At 51.9% G+C, this 25,101-nt stretch overlaps 1 protein-coding gene across 1 annotated transcript in view; it reads right to left on the reverse strand.

Moving 5' to 3' along the window:
* LOC138770633 (ephexin-1-like) overlaps positions 1–24,894 on the reverse strand; it is a 37,612-nt gene extending 12,718 nt beyond the window's left edge. Inside the window, exons 1-3 of the mRNA XM_069949748.1 lie at positions 24,406–24,894; positions 13,222–13,675; positions 391–1,374 (exon numbers count right to left, since the gene is read on the reverse strand). Of these exons, the coding sequence (XP_069805849.1) occupies positions 391–1,374; positions 13,222–13,630 (1,393 nt within the window). The 5' untranslated portion in view covers positions 13,631–13,675; positions 24,406–24,894. The remainder of the gene's footprint in view (positions 1–390; positions 1,375–13,221; positions 13,676–24,405) is intronic.
* Between the last annotated feature and the right edge of the window lie 207 nt (positions 24,895–25,101).

The raw sequence follows: 25,101 nt of genomic DNA on the forward strand, positions 1-25,101 counted from the left end.
GCTCCTATATACAGGAATATAACTACTATAATACTGCTCCTATATACAGGAATATAACTACTATAATACTGCCCCCTATATACAGGAATATAACTACTATAATACTGCCCCCTATATACAGGAATATAACTAATATAATACTGCTCCTATATACAGGGATATACTACTATAATACTACTCCCTATATACAGGAATATACTACTATACTACTGCCCCTATATACAGGAATATAACTACTATAATACTGCTCCTATATACAGGAATATAACTACTATAATACTGCTCCATATGTAGAAGAATATCCTTGTTACCTCCCCGTCCTGTGGTTACTGTGTTGGGGGTATACAGCACATATGACGGTATATACTGTAGTTATATTTCGCCACTCACCATTCCCATCCTCCACGGATGTCCCAGACTCTTTCCCCTTGTATACGGCCTCTATAGGGAGACTATTGGAGGCCATCTTCTTCTCCTTGTCGGTCACCTCCTCGTTGTTCCCTAGTGAATACCTTTTCAGGGAGCCCTTCCTCAGGAATGGGGGTGGGGCAGGGGGCGGGGGCGGGGCAGCTCCTCGGGGGGGCTTGCTGGGCACTTTAGGAGGTAGTGTTGGTGGAGGAGGTGGTGGAGGCTCTTGGGCTTGAAATGCAGTGGGTCCTCTGTTCTTGCGGACAGGTTTCCTAATCTTGAAGCGGGTCTCCCCACCTCTCAGAGTCAGAGGGTCAGGACTCTCGTTGGGCTGTGAGGGGTCTCTGGAGTCATCGGAGCCCCCGGCCATAGACAAGACGTCATCGGAGAAGGAGATGCTCTTGGCTTTGGAGGTTTTGGGCTCCTCAGGTTGCAGAGGGTCATGGGCAGGACCATTGGGTACAATGGGGGTGTCTGAGAGGTCTCTGTGGGCGGAGGGCCCATGTCGGGGGATCTGGGGGGGCCCCTCACCGCTGGGCTCACCCTCAGCTGTAGATCTGTAAGACGTCAGGACGACGCTGTTCCTCTCACTCCTGACGCCATCGGCATAGTCCTGCCGGGAGCGCTCGGCGTGTTTCAGCGACCGCCGCCTCACTGGGTAACAGCTGCCGACGTTCATCCTGTCTGGGAGGAGCCAGGAGCCCCACCGGCCACCGTCCTCATCCTCATCGTCATTCACCGACAGGACTCTCTGGAAGACCCCGCTGTCATCAGAGGAGTCAGACGCCTCGTTCCCGGGAAGGCAAGGGGAGACCACCGAGGACTCTGGGAGCCACACCAGCACCATGCCGGCTCTCTGCTGGTGGCAGGCACAGCAGCAGCGGGAGGGGCAGGCCGCCCGCGGCACAACGGACGCCATCCGCGACCACCGATCCTCCACCTCCTGGGAGAGCTTAGGAGGGAGAGCTGGAAGACAGGACAGAACCATTACAACTCCAACACTGCAGAGCATTACTCCCACCAGGCTGAGCCCCCCCATCTCGGTACACTGCAGAGCATTACTCCCACCAGGCTGAGCCCCCTCATCTTGGTACACTGCAGAGCATTACTCCCACCAGGCTGAGCCCCCCATCTCGGTAAACTGCAGAGCATTTCTCCCACCAGGATGAGCCCCCCCCCCCCATCTCGGTACACTGCAGAGCATTACTCGCACCAGGCTTAGCCCCCCCCCCCTCATCTCCATACACTGCAGAGCATTACTCCCACCAGGCTGAGCCCCGTACACTGCAGAGCATTACTCCCACCAAACTGTGCCCCTACAACTCCGTACACTGCAGAGCATTACTCCCTATCACACAAGGATGTGTGTGTCTGAGAAAATGCATGAAGCGTAACAAAAGTGACAGACAATGGGCGCTGCGCTTTATAAGATCACATGACCATCATTATACAGCGCCATAAAGCGTTATACACACCCAGCCCTCACATGCCTCCTACTGAGGGAACAACATGGAAGCCACCAGATTGTCACAATGTACTGGGAGCTATACAGGGGCGGGCACTATGCTGGGTAATACAGGGGCGGGCACTATGCTATGCTGGGTAATACAGGGGCGGGCGCTATGCTGGGTAATACAGGGGCGGGCACTATGCTGGGTAATACAGGGGCGGGCACTATGCTATGCTGGGTAATACAGGGGCGGGCGCTATGCTGGGTAATACAGGGGCGGGCGCTATGCTGGGTAATACAGGGGCGGGCACTATGCTGGGTAATACAGGGGCGGGCACTATGCTGGGTAATACAGGGGCGGGCACTATGCTGGGTAATACAGGGGCGGGCACTATGCTGGGTAATACAGGGGCGGGCACTATGCTGGGTAATACAGGGGCGGGCACTATGCTGGGTAATACAGGGGCGGGCACTATGCTGGGTAATACAGGGGCGGGCGATATGCTGGGTAATACAGGGGCGGGCACTATGCTGGGTAATACAGGGGCGAGCACTATGCTGGGTAATACAGGGGTGGGCACTATGCTGGGTAATACAGGGGCGGGCACTATGCTGCGTAATACAGGGGCGGGCACTATGCTGGGTAATACAGGGGCGGGCACTATGCTGGGTAATACAGGGGCGGGCACTATGCTGGGTAATACAGGGGCGGGCACGATGCTGGGTAATACAGGGGCGGGCACTATGCTAGGTAATACAGGGGCGGGCACTATGCTGGGTAATACAGGGGCGGGCTCTATACAGGGTAATACAGGGGCGGGCACTATGCTAGGTAATACAGGGGCGGGCACTATGCTGGGTAATACAGGGGCGGGCGCTATACAGGGTAACACAGGGGCCGGCGCTATGCGGGGTAACACAGGGGCGGGCGCTATGCTGGGTAATACAGGGGCGGGCACTATGCTGGGTAATACAGGGGCGGGCACTATGCTGGGTAATACAGGGGCGGGCGCTATGCTGGGTAATACAGGGGCGGGCGCTATGCTGGGTAACAGGGTAATACAGGGGCGCTATACAGGGTAATACAGGGGCGGGCACTATGCTGGGTAATACAGGGGCGGGCACTATGCTGGGTAATACAGGGGCGGGCGCTATACAGGGTAACACAGGGGCCGGCGCTATGCGGGGTAACACAGGGGCGGGCGCTATGCTGGGTAATACAGGGGCGGGCACTATACAGGGCAATACAGGGGCGCTATGCTGGGTAAAACAGGGGCAGGCAATATACAGGGTACTACAGGGGCGGGCACAATGATGGGTAACAGGGGCGGACGCTATACAGGGTAATACAGGGGCGGGCGCTATACAGGGTAATACAGGGGCAGGCACTATGCTGGGTAATACAGGGGCGGGCACTATGCTGAGTAATACAGGGGCGGGCACTATGCTGGGTAATACAGGGGCGCGCACTATGCTGGGTAACACAGGGTAATACAGGGGCGCTATACAGGGTAATACAGGGGCGCTATGCTGGGTAATACAGGGGCGGGAGCTATGCTGGGTAATACAGGGGCGGGCACTATGCTGGGTAATACAGGGGCGGGCACTATGCTGGGTAATACAGGGGCGGGCGCTATGCTGGGTAATACAGGGGCGGGCACTATGCTGGGTAATACAGGGGCGGGCACTATGCTGGGTAATACAGGGGCGGGCGCTATGCTGGGTAATACAGGGGCGGGCGCTATGCTGGGTAATACAGGGGCGGGCGCTATGCTGGGTAATACAGGGGCGGGCGCTATGCTGGGTAATACAGGGGCGGGCGCTATGCTGGGTAATACAGGGGCGCTATACAGGGTAATACAGGGGCGGGCACTATGCTGGGTAATGCAGGGGCGGGCACTATGCTGGGTAATACAGGGGCGCTATGCTGGGTAATACAGGGGCGGGCACTATACAGGGTAATAAAGGGGCACTATGCTGGGTAATACAGGGGCGGGCACTATGCTGGGTAATACAGGGGTGGGCGCTATGCTGGGTAATACAGGGGCGGGCGATATGCTGGGTAATACAGGGGCGAGTACTATGCTGGGTACAACAGGGGCGGGCACTATGCTGGGTAATACAGGGGCGGGCACTATGCTGGGTAATACAGGGGCAGGCACTATGCTGGGTAATACAGGGGCGGGCACTATGCTGGGTAATACAGGGGCGGGCACTATGCTGGGTAATACAGGGGCGGGCACTATGCTGGGTAATACAGGGGCGGGCACTATGCTGGGTAATACAGGGGCGGGCGCTATGCTGGGTAATACAGGGGCGCTATACAGGGTAATACAGGGGCGGGCACTATGCTGGGTAATACAGGGTCGCTATCCTGGGTAATACAGGGGCGGGCACTATGCTGGGTAACAGTGGCGGGCACTATACAGGGCAATACAGGGGCGCTATGCTGGGTAATACAGGGGCGGGTGCTATGCTGGGTAATACAGGGGCGCTATACAGGGTAATACAGGGGCGGGCGCTATGCTGGGTAATACAGGGGTGGGCACTATGCTGGGTAATACAGGGGCGGGCACTATGCTGGGTAATACAGGGGCGCTATACAGGGTAATACAGGGGCGGGCACTATGCTGGGTAATACAGGGGCGGGCGATATGCTGGGTAATACAGGGGTGGGCACTATGCTGGGTAATACAGGGGCGCTATACAGGGTAATACAGGGCCGCTATACAGGGTAATACAGGGGCGGGCACTATACAGGGTAATACAGGGGCGGGCGCTATGCTGGGTAATACAGGGGTGGGCACTATGCTGGGTAATACAGGGGCGGGCACTATGCTGGGTAATACAGGGGCGGGCACTATGCTGGGTAATACAGGGGCGGGCACTATGCTGGGTAATACAGGGGCGGGCGCTATGCTGGGTAATACAGGGGCGCTATACAGGGTAATACAGGGGCGGGCACTATGCTGGGTAATACAGGGTCGCTATCCTGGGTAATACAGGGGCGGGCACTATGCTGGGTAACAGTGGCGGGCACTATACAGGGCAATACAGGGGCGCTATGCTGGGTAATACAGGGGCGGGTGCTATGCTGGGTAATACAGGGGCGCTATACAGGGTAATACAGGGGCGGGCGCTATGCTGGGTAATACAGGGGTGGGCACTATGCTGGGTAATACAGGGGCGGGCACTATGCTGGGTAATACAGGGGCGCTATACAGGGTAATACAGGGGCGCTATACAGGGTAATACAGGGGCGGGCACTATGCTGGGTAATACAGGGGCAGGCGCTATACAGGGTAATACAGGGCCGCTATACAGGGTAATACAGGGGCGGGCACTATACAGGGTAATACAGGGGCGGGCGCTATGCTGGGTAATACAGGGGCGTTATGCTGGGTAATACAGGGGTGGGCACTATGCTGGGTAATACAGGGGCCAGCACTATACAGGGTAATACAGGGGCCAGCACTATGCTGGGTAATACAGGGGCAGGCACTATGCTGGGTAATACAGGGGCGGGCACTATGCTGGGTAATACAGGGGCGGGCACTATGCTGGGTAATACAGGGGCCAGCACTATACAGGGTAATACAGGGGCGGGCACTATGCTGGGTAATACAGGGGCGGGCACTATGCTGGGTAATACAGGGGCGGACGATATGCTGGGTAATACAGGGGCGGACGATATGCTGGGTAATACAGGGGCGGACGATATGCTGGGTAATACAGGGGCACTATGCTGGGTAATACAGGGGTGGGTACTATGCTGGGTAATACAGGGGCGGGCGCTATGCTGGGTAATACAGGGGCGGGCGCTATGCTGGGTAATACAGGGGCGGGCGCTATGCTGGGTAATACAGGGGCGGGCGCTATGCTGGGTAATACAGGGGCGCTATACAGGGTAATACAGGGGCGCGCACTATGCTGGGTAACACAGGGTAATACAGGGGCGCTATACAGGGTAATACAGGGGCACTATGCTGGGTAATACAGGGGCGGGCACTATGCTGGGTAATACAGGGGCGGGCACTATGCTGGGTAATACAGGGGCAAGCACTATACAGGGTAATACAGGGGCGGGCACTATGCTGGGTAATACAGGGGCGGGCACTATGCTGGGTAATACAGGGGCAAGCACTATACAGGGTAATACAGGGGTGGGCACTATGCTGGGTAAAACAGGGGCGCTATACAGGTTAATACAGGGGTGGGCACTATGCTGGGTAATACAGGGGCGGGCACTATGCTGGGTAATACAGGGGCGCTATACAGGGTAATACAGGGGCGGGCACTATGCTGGGTAATACAGGGGCGGGCGCTATGCTGGGTAATACAGGGGCGGGCGCTATGCTGGTAATACAGGGGCGGGCACTATGCTGGGTAATACAGGGGCGGGCGCTATGCTGGGTAATACAGGGGCAAGCACTATACAGGGTAATACAGGGGCGGGCACTATACAGGGTAATACAGGGGCGGGCACTATGCTGGGTAATACAGGGGCGGGCGCTATACAGGGTAATACAGGGACGGGCACTATACAGAATAATACATGGACGCTATACAGGGTAATACAGGGACGAGCGCTATACAGGGTAATACAGGGACGAGCGCTATACAGGGTAATACAGGGACGGGCACTATACAGAATAATACATGGACGCTATACAGGGTAATACAGGGACGAGCGCTATACAGGGTAATACAGGGACGAGCGCTATACAGGGTAATACAGGTATATACAGGGGTGTTAACCCAATAACATCACATCCACCCCCTCAACACCAACACCTGGGAGTGACAGGTCACATGATCAGTATATACCTGCAGACATCACTATACATCACACAGGTAGTGGCCATCACATGATCAGTATAGACCTGCAGACATGTCAGCTATACGTCACAACCTATGCAGGCAATACACCAGGAGGAGGAGCTGCCATTACATCTCTACATCACTAGGTGGCAGCACTTCCCTGCTGGAAATCAAAGAAGGTTTGGGTTGTTTGTTTGTTTTTTTAATGAAGCTGTCTTTAAGTGGTCTATAGGTGCCGCGGCGGGGGGGCTACACCTCACTATGTATATAGCAGAGTGCAGACAGCCGTCTATAGGTGCCGCGGCGGGGGGGCTACACCTCACTATGTATATAGCAGAGTGCAGACAGCCGTCTATAGGTGCCGGGGGGCTACACCTCACTATGTATATAGCAGAGTGCAGACAGCAGTCTATAGGTGCCGGGGGGCTACACCTCACTATGTATATAGCAGAGTGCAGACAGCCGTCTATAGGTGCCGCGGCGGGGGGGCTACACCTCACTATGTATATAGCAGAGTGCAGACAGCCGTCTATAGGTGCCGGGGGGCTACACCTCACTATGTATATAGCAGAGTGCAGACAGTCGTCTATAGGTGCCGGGGGGCTACACCTCACTATGTATATAGCAGAGTGCAGACAGCCGTTTATAGGTGCCGGGGGCTACACCTCACTATGTATATAGCAGAGTGCAGACAGCAGTCTATAGGTGCCGGGGGGCTACACCTCACTATGTATATAGCAGAGTGCAGACAGCCGTCTATAGGTGCCGCGGCGGGGGGGCTACACCTCACTATGTATATAGCAGAGTGCAGACAGCCGTCTATAGGTGCCGGGGGGCTACACCTCACTATGTATATAGCAGAGTGCAGACAGTCGTCTATAGGTGCCGGGGGGCTACACCTCACTATGTATATAGCAGAGTGCAGACAGCCGTTTATAGGTGCCGGGGGGCTACACCTCACTATGTATATAGCAGAGTGCAGACAGCCGTCTATATGTATATTTATTTATTTATTTATTGAGATATCGGTGCAAGGGGAAGAGGAATGTTGTTCTGTTGTTTTTGTCTCAGATACCACCGCAGCTCATATAACCCTCATAATACATATGGCCAAATAATCCCCCCGAACCTGTATACCCCTCCTCCACCTGCCAGGACCAGTATACCCCTCCTCCTCCACCTGCCAGGACCAGTATACCCCTCCTCCTCCACCTGCCAGGACCAGTATACCCCTCCTCCTCCACCTGCCAGGACCAGTATACCCCTCCTCCTCCACCTGCCAGGACCAGTATACCCCTCCTCCTCCACCTGCCAGGACCAGTATACCCCTCCTCCTCCACCTGCCAGGACCAGTATACCCCTCCTCCTCCACCTGCCAGGACCAGTATACCCCTCCTCCTCCACCTGCCAGGACCAGTATACCCCTCCTCCTCCACCTGCCAGGACCAGTATACCCCTTCTCCTCCACCTGACAGGATCTGTATCCTCCCCCCTCCACACACACCAGGACCTGTATACCCCCCCCACCTCCTGTGACCCCCTCTGTACCTCATCCTGGTGTGGACCCCCCACCTTACCTCCTGTGGCCCCCTCTGTAACTCATCACGCTGTGGAGCCCCCCACCTTCCCCCCTGTGGCCCCCCGTACCTCATCCCGGTGTGGACCCCCCCCCCCACCTTACCTCCTGTGGCCCCCGGCCCCCTCTGTACCTCATCCTGGTGTGGACCCCCCCACCTTACCTCCTGTGGTCCCCCGCACCTCATCCCACTGTGGTTTCGGCTTGGTCACAGGGCGCAGCGGTCACATATCAGACATTGGGGGGGGGGGGGGGGGCGTGACGCAGCAGGACTATGGGTGGGGTGGAGAGTGGAGGGGATAAGGTTACAGCTCCCATATACAAGAGAGGGGGGAGGTTAACTCTTCACAGCCTGGCCAGTCACACACATATATATATATATTTTTTTTTTACATACACACACACATTATAAATGTGTATATATATTATATATATATATATATATATATATATATATATATATATATATACACAAATTATATATTATATACACAAACACACACACATTATATATATACACACACACACACACACTCCTATAGGCAGCTGTGCTCATGACTGACAGGATAGTAACAGATGCTGGGAGGGACTGATGCCTCCTCCATAACATACATAGCTGGAATGGCTGGTCTGTGGTCCCAAGAGCTGGCACTCTATAGGGGGGGTCTATTTACCCCCCTCCTATACAGCCCAATGTGATGGATCGGGACTTAGCTTTCTGCACTGTTTGCTCTGACAGCAGAGGAAGAATTTTTGTTTATTGTCCGGCACTTTAAAGTAGAAGTCCATTAAAAAAATTTTATTAAAGTATTGTATTGCCCCCAAAAGTTATACAAATCCCCAATATACATTTATTACAGTAAATGCTTATAAAGGACTTTATCCCTGCACTTACTGCTGCATCAAGGCCTCACTTCCTGGATAACACGCTGATGTCACTTCCTGGATAACACGCTGATGTCCCTTCCTGGATAACACGAGGATGTCCCTTCCTGGATAACACGAGGATGTCCCTTCCTGGATAACACGAGGATGTCCCTTCCTGGATAACACGAGGATGTCCCTTCCTGGATAACACGAGGATGTCCCTTCCTGGATAACACGAGGATGTCCCTTCCTGGATAACACGAGGATGTCCCTTCCTGGATAACACGAGGATGTCCCTTCCTGGATAACACGAGGATGTCCCTTCCTGGATAACACGAGGATGTCCCTTCCTGGATAACACGAGGATGTCCCTTCCTGGATAACACGAGGATGTCCCTTCCTGGATAACACGAGGACGTCCCTTCCTGGATAACACGGGGACGTCCCTTCCTGGATAACACGGGGACGTCACTTCCTGGATAACACGGGGACGTCACTTCCTGGATAACACGGGGACGTCACTTCCTGGATAACACGGGGACGTCACTTCCTGGATAACACGGGGACGTCACTTCCTGGATAACACGGGGACGTCACTTCCTGGATAACACGGGGACGTCACTTCCTGGATAACACGGGGACGTCACTTCCTGGATAACACGGGGATGTCACTTCCTGGATAACACGGGGATGTCACTTCCTGGATAACATGGGGATGTCACTTCCTGGATAACATGGGGATGTCTCTTCTTGGATAACACGGGGACGTCACTTCCTGGATAACACGGGGATGTCTCTTCTTGGATAACACGGGGACGTCACTTCCTGGATAACACGGGGACGTCTCTTCTTGGATAACACGGGGACGTCACTTCCTGGATAACACGGGGATGTCTCTTCTTGGATAACACGGGGACGTCACTTCCTGGATAACACGGGGACGTCACTTCCTGGATAACACGGGGACGTCACTTCCTGGATAACACGGGGACGTCACTTCCTGGATAACACGGGGATGTCACTTCCTGGATAACACGGGGATGTCACTTCCTGGATAACATGGGGATGTCACTTCCTGGATAACATGGGGATGTCTCTTCTTGGATAACACGGTGATGTCACTTCTTGGATAACACGGTGATGTCACTTCCTGGATAACACGGGGACGTCACTTCCTGGATAACACGGGGACGTCACTTCCTGGATAACACGGGGACGTCACTTCCTGGATAACACGGGGATGTCACTTCCTGGATAACACGGGGATGTCACTTCCTGGATAACATGGGGATGTCACTTCCTGGATAACATGGGGATGTCTCTTCTTGGATAACATGGTGATGTCACTTCTTGGATAACATGGTGATGTCACTTCCTGGATAACATGGGGATGTCTCTTCTTGGATAACATGGGGATGTCACTTCTTGGATAACATGGGGATGTCACTTTCTGGATAAAGTGGTGATTTCACAACCCGACTCCCAGAGCTGTTCTGGCTGTGGCTGCTGGAGAGGATGATGGCAGAGGTACACTGAGGGACACAGGGCACTAGAGGGACACCGAGCATCGCTCTGCCATCATCATCTCCAGCAGCCACAGCCCGCACAGCTCTGGGAGTTGGGTCGTGAAATCACCATGTTATCCAGGAAGTGACATCACCACGTTATCCAGGAAGTGGCATCACCATGTTATCCGGGAAGTGGCATCACCATGTTATCCGGGAAGTGGCATCACCATGTTATCCGGGAAGTGGCATCACCATGTTATCCGGGAAGTGGCATCACCATGTTATCCGGGAAGTGGCATCACCATGTTATCCGGGAAGTGGCATCACCATGTTATCCGGGAAGTGGCATCACCATGTTATCCGGGAAGTGGCATCACCATGTTATCCGGGAAGTGGCATCACCGTGTTATCCGGGAAGTGGCATCACCGTGTTATCCAGGAAGTGACATCAGCGTGTTATCCGGGAAGTGACATCACCATGTTATCCAGGAAGTGACATCAGCGTGTTATCCGGGAAGTGACATCACCATGTTATCCAGGAAGTGATGCAGTAGTAAGTGCAGGGGAAAAAGCCCTTTATAAGCATTTCCCGTAATAAGTGTAGATTGGGGATTTGTATAAATGTTGGGGGCAATACAATATTTTAATAAAAAATTTCGACAGACTTCTGCTTTAAGAGACTATTGGCAGCGTGTGCAACGGAGGCCGAAATCTTATCATAGACCACCGGGAGCGCCACAAATCACAGAGCTGTTACCATGGATACACTGACGGCTTCGGGCAGTTACCATGGATAAGCTGGCAGTAACCATGGATACACTGACAGCTCCAGGCTGTAACCATAGAAATGCTAAAAGCCCCGGCCAGTTGCCATGGATACACTGACAGCTCTGAGCTGTCACCATGGATAAACTGACAGCTCTGGGCAGTTACCATGTATACACCGTCAGTTCCAGGCTGTTACCATGGAAACACTGAAAGCTCCGGGCAGTTACCATGGATACACTGGCAGCTCCGGGCTGTCACCATGGATACGCTGGCAGCTCCGGGCTGTCACCATGGATACGCCGGCAGCTCTGGGCAGTTACCATGGATACGCGAGCAGCTCCAGGCTGTCACCATGCAGCGGGCCCCTAGTGTCCAATCTAGGATACAGCCACATCAGATTTATGTAAACTTTCTCTTTCATTTCCTCCTGGGCTTTTCCTGTCAGGCTCCGCTCCATTCCTGACAGCAGGCGGCCATGACGGGACAGGACAGTTGTTTACTCACTGTCATACCGCACACACCATGTGCCCAGAAACCGGTTCTACCGCCCAGAACGTGCACAGCCCTGTCACATATCCTGCTCCGCCACATTCTGGGCTCCAAACACAGCACGCAGGGGCCACAGGGGGATCAGGGCTACGGCTGACGCCAGGACCATGCAGGGGCCACAGGGGGATCAGGGCTACGGCTGATGCCAGGGGCCACAGGGGGATCAGGGCTACGGCTGACGCCAGGACCATGCAGGGGCCACAGGGGGATCAGGGCTACGGCTGACGCCAGGGGCCACAGGGGGATCAGGGCTACGGCTGACGCCAGGGGCCACGGCTTATAGAAGGACAGATGGCTGATAACAGAGGACAATAGCTTATATTAGGCTGTATGACTGTACGATATCTTGGATGGCTGATAACAGAGGACAATAGCTCTTAATAGCCTAAAAACTGATCACAAGCTGAAATCCTGACTCCAGTAAATGGTAAAATGCTTCTTATACGCGGCCCAGCAACCACTGTGGAGGACCCCCGCCCGGCACGGACGTTCTCATCATACTGACTCCCGGTCATGTGGTCGGGTGGCATTCACCCCAACAGCTGCAGCCTCCACCGAGCCAGGAGATGTGTGACCTCCCATCATCCCCACCCCGGCCTGGTGACACCGGATCACCACCATCTGCTGCTCACAGCCGACACAACATGACACCCCAGCCCCTGTCCCCCCTCACAGCGCACGCAGGGGCCCGGGTCACCCCTCACAGCGCACGCAGGGGCCCGGGTCACCCCTCACAGCGCACGCAGGGGCCCGGGTCACCCCTCACAGCGCACGCAGGGGCCCGGGTCACCCCTCACAGTGCACGCAGGGGCCCGGGTCACCCCTCACAGCGCACGCAGGGGCCCGGGTCACCCCTCACAGTGCACGCAGGGGCCCGGGTCACCCCTCACAGCGCACGCAGGGGCCCGGGTCACCCCTCACAGCGCACGCAGGGGCCCCCCTGGCACCACCCTATCACCCCTATCACAGCAGACAGGCGCCCGTGTTACCCCCTCACAGCAGACAGGCGCCCGTGTTACCCCCTCCGTTACCACACAGTTACAAATGCTGCCCCCATGTAAATGATACCAGTGTGGGGTCAGGATGTGTGATCAGTAGGGGGCGCCTCACTCTCACACCAGCTGGTACCCTGAGGTGCCACCACGAGCGCCCAGTGAATCAGGACTCTCAGGGGCTCAGGCCTGATGGTAGTGGATAGATCGCCAGGCACCTTCTACAGAGACCTTATCAGCCGGGCACAGGTGCCATGTAGTCCTGGCATGACTGGTACTCACGGGGTGGGCAGCTCTGCTCATCGTCCTTCTCCTCCTCTGACTTGATCTCAGTGCTTGCTTCCTCCTCCTTGGTGCTTGGCGTCACCTTTTCTTCCTTTGGCAGGAGAGCTGGCGGTTTTGGAGGTATCCGCGGGTGAGGGTCCTCGCTGCTGCCTCCTCCTGGATCCTTCTGAAAGAGGCCGGCGATCCTCCTCACACATACCCCAGAGGGAGTGGGCTCAGCAGGAGGTTCTGGGGGCTCAGGTTGGCAGGCTGGGGGCACAGAGGCAGGCTGGGGGCATGGTGGAGGCTTCTGAGGAGGCTTAGGAGGCAGATGAGGCGGAGGCCGGTTTGGAGGCCTGGCTTTTATAATACGGACAGGCTTCTGGGAAAGGGGGATGGGAGGTGGCAGTGCATCGGTGGCTGACATGGCGGCAGCGTGGTCACAGGATGGCAGACAGCATCATGGAGGAATCTGAAAGAAAGAAGGAGACGATTAGAAACTCCAGAGAACAGGGTCAGGACTGTATCAGCGCCACAAAACAGGGAAGAGATACAATGAGAAGATACAGAGGTATATACCGCCTTACAGAGCGTCACACAATAATATACAGGAAAATATATATCGCCTCACAGAGGGCCACACAGTAATACATAGGAAAATATATACCGCCTCACAGAGCGTCACACAGTAATATATACCGCCTCACAGAGGGTCACACAATAATATACAGGAAAATATATACCGCCTTACAGAGCGTCACACAATAATATACAGGAAAATATATATCGCCTCACAGAGGGTCACACAATAATACATAGGAAAATATATACCGCCTCACAGAGGGTCACACAATAATATACAGGAAAATATATACCGCCTCACAGAGGGTCACACAGTAATATATACCGCCTCACAGAGGGTCACACAATAATATACAGGAAAATATATACCGCCTCACAGAGGGTCACACAATAATATACAGGAAAATATATACCGCCTCACAGAGGGTCACACAATAATATACAGGAAAATATATACCGCCTCACAGAGGGTCACACAATAATATACAGGAAAATATATACCGCCTCACAGAGGGTCACACAATAATACATAGAAAAATATATACCGCCTCACAGAGCGTCACACAGTAATATACAGGAAAATATATACCGCCTCACAGAACGCCACACAGTAATATATACCGCCTCACAGAGCGTCACACAGTAATATACAGGAAAATATATACCGCCTCACAGAGGGCCACACAGTAATATATACCGCCTCACAGAGGGCCACACAGTAATATATACCGCCTCACAGAGGGTCACACAGTAATATATACCGCCTCACAGAGGGCCACAGTAATATATACCGCCTCCCAGAGGGTCACACAGTAATATATACCGCCTCACAGAGGGCCACACAGTAATATATACCGCCTCACAGAGGGCCACACAGTAATATATACCGCCTCACAGAGGGTCACACAGTAATATATACCGCCTCCCAGAGGGTCACACAGTAATATATACCGCCTCCCAGAGGGTCACACAGTAATATATACCGCCTCACAGAGGGCCACACAGTAATATATACCGCCTCCCAGAGGGTCACACAGTAATATATACCGCCTCCCAGAGGGTCACACAGTAATATATACCGCCTCCCAGAGGGTCACACAGTAATATATACCGCCTCACAGAGGGCCACACAGTAATATATACCGCCTCACAGAGGGTCACACAGTAATATATACCGCCTCCCAGAGGGTCACACAGTAATATATACCGCCTCACAGAGGGCCACACAGTAATATATACCGCCTCCCAGAGGGTCACACAGTAATATATACCGCCTCCCAGAGGGTCACACAGTAATATATACCGCCTCCCAGAGGGTCACACAGTAATATATACCGCCTCCCAGAGGGTCACACAGTAATATATACCGCCTCACAGAGGGCCACACAGTAATATATACCGCCTCACAGAGCGTCACACAGTAATATCCAGGAAAATATATACCGCCTCACAGAGGGCCACACAGTAATATATACCGCCTCACAGAGCGTCACACAGTAATATACAGGAAAATATATACCGCCTCACAGAGGGTCACACAGTAATATATACCGCCTCACAGAGGGTCACACAGTAATATATACGACTTCACAAAGTGTTAACCAATTATGGAGTGCCCCCTGCTGGTGTGATGATAAGGGGAGGATACACTGCCCCCTGCTGGTGTGATGATAAGGGGAGGATACACTGCCCCCTGCTGGTGTGATGATAAGGGGAGGATACACTGCCCCCTGCTGGTGTGATAAGGGGAGGATACACTGCCCCCTGCTGGTGTGATAAGGGGAGGATACACTGCCCCCTGCTGGTGTGATAATAAGGGGAGGATACACTGCCCCCTGCTGGTGTGATAATAAGGGGAGGATACACTGCCCCCTGCTGGTGTGATGATTAGGGGAGGATACACTGCCCCCTGCTGGTGTGATGATGAGGGGAGGATACACTGCCCCCTGCTGGTGTGATGATGAGGGGAGGATACACCATTCCCTGCTGGTGTGATGATGTTAGAACCACTGTATAGGACATATGTTCCCTATGGCTGTCAGGAGGTGACATGTGTATGCTATGGCTGTCAGGAGGTGACATGTGTATGCTATGGCTGTCAGGAGGTGACATGTGTATGCTATGGCTGTCAGGAGGTGACATGTGTATGCTATGGCTGTCAGGAGGTGACATGTGTATGCTATGGCTGTCAGGAGGTGACATGTGTATGCTATGGCTGTCAGGAGGTGACATGTGTATGCTATGGCTGTCAGGAGGTGACATGTGTATGCTATGGCTGTCAGGAGGTGACATGTGTATGCTATGGCTGTCAGGAGGTGACATGTGTATGCTATGGCTGTCAGGAGGTGACATGTGTATGCTATGGCTGTCAGGAGGTGACATGTGTATGCTATGGCTGTCAGGAGGTGACATGTGTATGCTATGGCTGTCAGGAGGTGACATGTGTATGCTATGGCTGTCAGGAGGTGACATGTGTATGCTATGGCTGTCAGGAGGTGACATGTGTACGCTATGGCTGTCAGGAGGTGACATGTGTACGCTATGGCTGTCAGGAGGTGACTTGTGTATGCTATGGCTGTCAGGAGGTGACATGTGTATGCTATGGCTGTCAGGAGGTGACATGTGTATGCTATGGCTGTCAGGAGGTGACATGTGTATGCTATGGCTGTCAGGAGGTGACGTGTACCCTATGGCTGTCAGGAGGTGACATGTGTATGCTATGGCTGTCAGGAGGTGACATGTGTATGCTATGGCTGTCAGGAGGTGACATGTGTATGCTATGGCTGTCAGGAGGTGACTTGTGTATGCTATGGCTGTCAGGAGGTGACATGTGTATGCTATGGCTGTCAGGAGGTGACATGTGTATGCTATGGCTGTCAGGAGGTGACATGTGTATGCTATGGCTGTCAGGAGGTGACATGTGTATGCTATGGCTGTCAGGAGGTGACATGTGTATGCTATGGCTGTCAGGAGGTGACGTGTATGCTATGGCTGTCAGGAGGTGACATGTTTCGGTCGGCTCTCCTTCACCATCAGTAACACTGGGCAGGAACACATTGTTATGGCTGAAATTGCAGCTCACGGCTAATGGGGAGATACCGACCCAATACAGGTATATACAGCACTAAAAGCAGCCCCCACACACACTGCTGTCAGGAGTAACACACAGAGCACAGCTGGGCCAGGGGGGGGCGCACACACACACAGAGCACAGCTGGGCCAGGGGGGGCGCACACACACACACACACACACACACACAGAGCACAGCTGGGCCAGGGGGGGGCGCACACACACAGAGCACAGCTGGGCCAGGGGGGGGCGCACACACACACACACAGAGCACAGCTGGGCCAGGGGGGGCGCACACACACACAGAGCACAGCTGGGCCAGGGGGGGGCGCACACACACACACACACAGAGCACAGCTGGGCCAGGGGGGGCGCACACACACACAGAGCACAGCTGGGCCAGGGGGGGGCGCACACACACACACACAGAGCACAGCTGGGCCAGGGGGGGGCGCACACACACACACAGAGCACAGCTGGGCCAGAGGGGGCGCACACACACAGAGCACAGCTGGGCCAGGAGGGGCGCACACACACACACACACACACACACACACACACACACACACACACACACACAGAGCACAGCTGGGCCAGGGGGGGCGCACACACACACAGAGCACAGCTGGGCCAGGGGGGGCGCACACACACACAGAGCACAGCTGGGCCAGGGGGGGGGCGCGCACACACACACACACACACACACACACACACAGAGCACAGCTGGGCCAGGGGGGGCGCACACACACACACAGAGCACAGCAAGGACAGGGGGCACACAGAGCACAGAGCCCAGCCAGGACAGGGGGCACACACACAGAGCCCAGCCAGGACAGGGGGCACACACACAGAGCACAGAGCCCAGCCAGGACAGGGGGCACACACACAGAGCACAGAGCCCAGCCAGGACAGGGGGCACACACACAGAGCACAGAGCCCAGCCAGGACAGGGGGCACACACACAGAGCACAGAGCCCAGCCAGGACAGGGGGCACACACACAGAGCACAGAGCCCAGCCAGGACAGGGGGCACACACACAGAGCACAGAGCCCAGCCAGGACAGGGGGCACACACACAGAGCACAGAGCCCAGCCAGGACAGGGGGCACACACACAGAGCACAGAGCCCAGCCAGGACAGGGGGCACACACACAGAGCACAGAGCCAAGCCAGGACAGGGGGCACACACACAGAGCACAGAGCCCAGCCAGGACAGGGGGCACACACACAGAGCCCAGCCAGGACAGGGGGCACACACACAGAGCACAGAACCCAGCCAGGACAGGGGGCACACACACAGAGCCCAGCCAGGACAGGGGGCACACACACAGAGCCCAGCCAGGACAGGGGGCACACACACAGAGCCCAGCCAGGACAGGGGGCACACACACAGAGCCCAGCCAGGACAGGGGGCACACACACAGAGCCCAGCCAGGACAGGGGGCACACACACAGAGCCCAGCCAGGACAGGGGGCACACACACAGAGCCCAGCCAGGACAGGGGGCACACACACAGAGCCCAGCCAGGACAGGGGGCACACACACAGAGCCCAGCCAGGACAGGGGGCACACACACAGAGCACAGAGCCCAGCCAGGACAGGGGGCACACACACAGAGCACAGAGCCCAGCCAGGACAGGGGGCACACACACAGAGCACAGAGCCCAGCCAGGACAGGGGGCACACACACAGAGCACAGAGCCCAGCCAGGACAGGGCAGGGACTCAGGAGGGGACAAGGATGTTGCTCTGTTATTTCCTGGACTGTGGGAAGTGCGGAGCTTCCTCCTGATAAGAAACAATATGTAACAGAGCTCCGTCCTGTATGTGATACTAAGACTGACTACAGGAGACGGAGGAGACCCCCAGACCCCATAACACCCCTCATACAGCTCCCACCACACCGTCCTATATATGTGATACTAAGACTGACTACAGGAGACGGAGGAGACCCCCAGACCCCATAACACCGTCCTCTAATAATGTGTACAGCCTATCCCCCAAAAAAATAGAGCTGTACAATATACAGTATATACTGCCCCCCCAGACATAGAGCTGTACAATATACAGTATATACTGCCCCCCAGACATAGAGCTGTACAATATACAGTATATACTGCCCCCCAGACATAGAGCTGTACAATATACAGTATATACTGCCCCCCCAGACATAGAGCTGTACAATATACAGTATATACTGCCCCCCCAGACATAGAGCTGTACAATATACAGTATATACTGCCCCCCAGACATAGAGCTGTACAATATACAGTATATACTGCCCCCCAGACATAGAGCTGTACAATATACAGTATATACTGCCCCCCCAGACATAGAGCTGTACAATATACAGTATATACTGCCCCCAGACATAGAGCTGTACAATATACAGTATATACTGCCCCCCAGACATAGAGCTGTACAATATACAGTATATACTGCCCCCCAGACATAGAGCTGTACAATATACAGTATATACTGCCCCCCAGACAGAGCTGTACAATATACAGTATATACTGCCCCCCAGACATAGAGCTGTACAATATACAGTATATACTGCCCCCAGACATAGAGCTGTACAATATACAGTATATACTGCCCCCCAGACATAGAGCTGTACAATATACAGTATATACTGCCCCCCAGACATAGAGCTGTACAATATACAGTATATACTGCCCCCCAGACATAGAACTGTACAATATACAGTATATACTGCCCCCAGACATAGAGCTGTACAATATACAGTATATACTGCCCCCCAGACATAGAGCTGTACAATATACAGTATATACTGCCCCCCAGACATAGAGCTGTACAATATACAGTATATACTGCCCCCCAGACATAGAGCTGTACAATATACAGTATATACTGCCCCCCAGACATAGAGCTGTACAATATACAGTATATACTGCCCCCCCCCCAGACATAGAGCTGTACAATATACAGTATATACTGCCCCCCAGACATAGAGCTGTACAATATACAGTATATACTGCCCCCCCCCCCCCCAGGTGACATGAGGTGACTCCCCACAGACAAGACGACGGTATTATCACCTACTTATATTGTGAGGAAAAACTACAGTTCAGCCTGAATACAGAGAGAGGGAGCGGGTTATTATATCACAGTGATGTCACTCTGCACCTCATTATATACGGTTATTACATCACACTGATGTCACTCTCCTCATTATAAGGTTATTACATCACAGTGATGTCATTCTGGACCTCATTATATACAGTTATTACATCACAGTGATGTCACTCTGTTCCTCATTATAAGGTTATTACATCACAGTGATGTCACTCTGTTCCTCATTATAAGGTTATTACATCACAGTGATGTCACTCTGCACCTCACTATACGGTTATTACATCACAGTGATGTCACTGCTCCTCACTATACAGTTATTACATCACAGTGATGTCACTCTACTCCTCACTATACAGTTATTACATCACAGTGATGTCACTCTGCACCTCACTATAAGGTTATTACATCACACTGATGTCACTCTCCTCATTATCCGGTTATTACATCACACTGATGTCACTCTCCTCATTATATAGTTATTACATCACACTGATGTCACTCTCCTCATTATATGGTTATTACATCACACTGATGTCACTCTCCTCATTATATAGTTATTACATCACACTGATGTCACTCTCCTCATTATATAGTTATTACATCACACTGATGTCACTCTCCTCATTATATAGTTATTACATCACACTGATGTCACTCTCCTCATTATATAGTTATATTACATCACACTGATGTCACTCTCCTCATTATATAGTTTCCTCATTATATAGTTATTATATCACACTGATGTCACTCTTCTCATTATCCGGTTATTACATCACACTGATGTCACTGCACCTCATTATATAGTTATTACATCACAGTGATGTCACTCTGCACCTCATTATAAGGTTATTACATCACACTGATGTCACTCTCCTCATTATATAGTTTCCTCATTATATAGTTATTATACCACACTGATGTCACTCTTCTCATTATCCGGTTATTACATCACACTGATGTCACTGCACCTCATTATATAGTTATTACATCACAGTGATGTCACTGCACCTCATTATACGGTTATTACATCACAGTGATAGAAACATGTTGGCAGAAAAAGACCACTGGGTCCATCTAGTCTGCCCTTTTAGTATTTTCTTCCTTATTATCTTAGGATAGATATATGTCTATCCCAGGCGTGTTTAAATTCTGTTATTGTAGATTTACCAACCACCTCTGCTGGAAGTTTGTTCCAGGTATCTACTACTCTTTCAGTAAAAAAATATTTTCTCACATTGCTTCTGATCTTTCCCCCAACTAACCTCTCACTGTGTCCTCTTGTTCTTGAGCTCAGTTTTTTTACTAAAAACACTTCCCTCCTGAACCTTATTTAGTCCCTTAACATACTTAAAGGTTTCAATCATGTCCCCCCTTTCCCTTCTTCCTCCAGACCATACAGATTCAAATCCTTAAGTCTTTCCTGATATGGTTTATGCCTCACACCCTCCACCATTTTTGTAGCTCGTCTTTGGACCCGTTCTATTATATCAATGTCCTTTTTAGGTGAGGTCTCCAGAACTGGACACAGTATTCCAGATGTGGCCTCACTAGAGCTCTATACAGCGGGATCACAATCTCCTGCTTCCTACTGGTTATACCTCTAGCTATACACCCCAGCATACCATTATATATATACAGCGGGATCACAATCTCCCTCTTCCTACTGGTTATACCTCTAGCTATACACCCCAGCATACCATTATATATATACAGCGGGATCACAATCTCTCTCTTCCTACCGGTTATACCTCTAGCTATACACCCCAGCATACAATATATATATATATATATATATATATATATATATATACACACCCCAGCATACCATTATATATATATATATATATATATATATATATATATATATATATATATATATATACACCCCAGCATACAATTTGCTTTCCCCACCGCCTGGTTGCACTGGTGACTCATTTTAAGGCTGTCAGAAATCATTACCCCTAAATCCTTCTCTTCTGAAGTCTTTTCCGACACAGTACTGCGGATGTGATACTCGGATAGAGGATTCCTCATCCCCAAGTGCATATTTCACATTTGGAAACGTTGAATTTCTATTTCCACTGTTTGGACACTTATCTAGCAAAGCTAAATCATTTTCCATATTACTGACACCTCCAGGAATATCAACCCTATTGCACACTTTTGTGTCATCAGCAAACAGACAAACTTTACCTACCAACCCTTCTCCTATGTCACTATCCTTACCCACCAACCCTTCTCCTATGTCACTATCCTTACCTACCAACCCTTCTCCTATGTCACTATCCTTACCTACCAACCCTTCTCCTATGTCACTATCCTTACCTACCAACCCTTCTCCTATGTCACTATCCTTACCTACCAATCCTTTTCCTATGTCACTATCCTTACCTACCAATCCTTCTCCTATGTCACTATCCTTACCCACCAACCCTTCTCCTATGTCACTATCCTTACCTACCAACCCTTCTCCTATATCACTACCCTTATCTACCAACCCTTCTCCTATGTCACTATCCTTACCTACCAAACCTTCTCCTATATCCCTATCCTTACCTACCAACCCTTCTCCTATGTCACTATCCTTACCTACCAACCCTTCTCCTATATCACTACCCTTACCTACCAACCATTCTCCTATGTCACTATCCTTACCCACCAACCCTTCTCCTATGTCACTATCCTTACCTACCAACCCTTCTCCTATGTCACTATCCTTACCTACCAACCCTTCTCCTATGTCACTATCCTTACCCACCAACCCTTCTCCTATGTCACTATCCTTACCTACCAACCCTTCTCCTATGTCACTATCCTTACCTACCAAACCTTCTCCTATGTCACCATCCTTACCTACCAACCCTTCCCCTATGTCACTATCCTTACCTACCAACCCTTCTCCTATGTCACTATCCTTACCTACCAATCCTTCTCCTATGTCACTTACAAACATATTAAAAAGAATAGGACCCAGAACAGACCCTTGAGGCACACCACATGTAACCAGTCTCTGCTCGGAATATTCACCATTACCAACAACCCTCTGACATCTATCCTTCAGCCAAACACAAATCCACTGAACTATCCAGGGATTTAGTCCAATTTTCTCCAACTTCTCTATCAGCTCTTTATGGGGAACTGTATCTGCGGCTTTGCTGAAGTCCAGATAGGCGATATCCACAGCACCACCTTCATCCAGCACTTTTGTGGCATAATCAAAGAAACCAATGAGATTAGTCTGACATGATCGGCCCTCAGTGACGCCATGCTGGTTTGGATCCATCAAATTGTTGATTCTTAGGTGATCCATTATCTTCTTTTTTAGAAGAGTTTCCATCATTTTTACTACTACAGATGTCAGGCTCACTGGCCTGTAGTTACTGGGCTCTTCTCTATTCTCTGATGTCACTCTGCACCTCACTATACGGTTATTCCATCACAGTGATGTCACTGCTCCTCACTATACAGTTATTACATCACAGTGATGTCCCTGCTCCTCATTATACGGTTATTACATCACAGTGATGTCACTCTCCTCCTCATTATACGGTTATTCCATCACAGTGATGTCCCTGCTCCTCATTATACGGTTATTACATCACAGTGATGTCACTCTGCACCTCACTATACGGTTATTCCATCACAGTGATGTCCCTGCTCCTCATTATACGGTTATTACATCACAGTGATGTCACTCTCCTCCTCATTATACGGTTATTACATCACAGTGATGTCACTCTGCACCTCACTATACGGTTATTACATCACAGTGATGTCACTGCTCCTCATTATACGGTTATTACATTATAGTGATGTCACTGCACCTCATTATACGGTTATTACATTACAGTGATGTCACTCTGCACCTCACTATACGGTTATTCCATCACAGTGATGTCACTGCACCTCATTATACGGTTATTACATTATAGTGATGTCACTCTGCACCTCATTATACGGTTATTACATTACAGTGATGTCACTCTGCACCTCACTATACGGTTATTACATTACAGTGATGTCACTGCACCTCATTATACGGTTATTACATCACAGTGATGTCACTCTCCTCCTCATTATACGGTTATTACATTACAGTGATGTCACTGCACCTCATTATACGGTTATTACATCACAGTGATGTCACTGCTCCTCATTATACGGTTATTACATTACAGTGATGTCACTCTGCTCCTCATTATACGGTTATTACATCACAGTGATGTCACTGCTCCTCATTATACGGTTATTACATCACAGTGATGTCACTCTGCTCCTCATTATACGGTTATTACATCACAGTGATGTCACTCTGCTCCTCACTATACGGTTATTACATCACAGTGATGTCACTCTGCACCTCACTATACGGTTATTACATCACACTCTGCTCTGCAGCTCATTATACGGATAGAACAGGACGGTGATGACGTCAGACAGGTTACTCACGGCGATGAGGCGGCTCCGGTGTCTCTTCTCCCGCCGCACACTGCTCGCTCTCCCGGTACTCGGCGCCGCCGCCTCTCAGCACATCACCCCGAGCTCAGACACACAGGAAACCGCAGCCGGGGATACCGAGCAGCCGTCTGTGAGCGGCGGGGGCGGGGAGGGGGCGGGGCCTGACGGGGAGGAGGACGGGGGCGGGGCGGCCGCTATTGTTCTCTCCGTTGCAGGTTCTCCCACTACGGAGCAGCCGGAGCTGCTAATCCGATACAGGGGGAGGGGGTGATCTGACGGGAATGTCGCAGCGTCTGCACAGGCACCGACCTCTCACCTGTGCCGCACGGTCTCGCCTCGGTGGTGAGGATGTGTTGCCAATAGCAACCAATCAGATGCCACTATTTATTTCTCTATTGCAGGTGTGCCTCACAACAACCAATCAGGTCCCAGCTTACACGGTATAGGGCGGGGTAAGAGCTCTAAGCAGTGAGCTGATTAGCTGAAGGAGGATCACCTGGTGCGCTAGAGAAATGAAAGCATTGATCTAATTGGCTGGAAGGAGCATCATCTGGTGCAGGTGATCTGATTGGTTGCTATGGGTAACAGCTTCACATAATGACACGTGTTAGGGTGGAGGCCTAGGGCATGGACAAGCTATGAAACAGCAGGTCACATGACTGCTGCAGTAGAACTACAACTCCCAGC

The sequence above is a fragment of the Dendropsophus ebraccatus genome, chromosome 1 (assembly GCF_027789765.1).
Source record: "Dendropsophus ebraccatus isolate aDenEbr1 chromosome 1, aDenEbr1.pat, whole genome shotgun sequence".
Classification (NCBI taxonomy): Eukaryota; Metazoa; Chordata; class Amphibia; order Anura; family Hylidae; genus Dendropsophus; species Dendropsophus ebraccatus.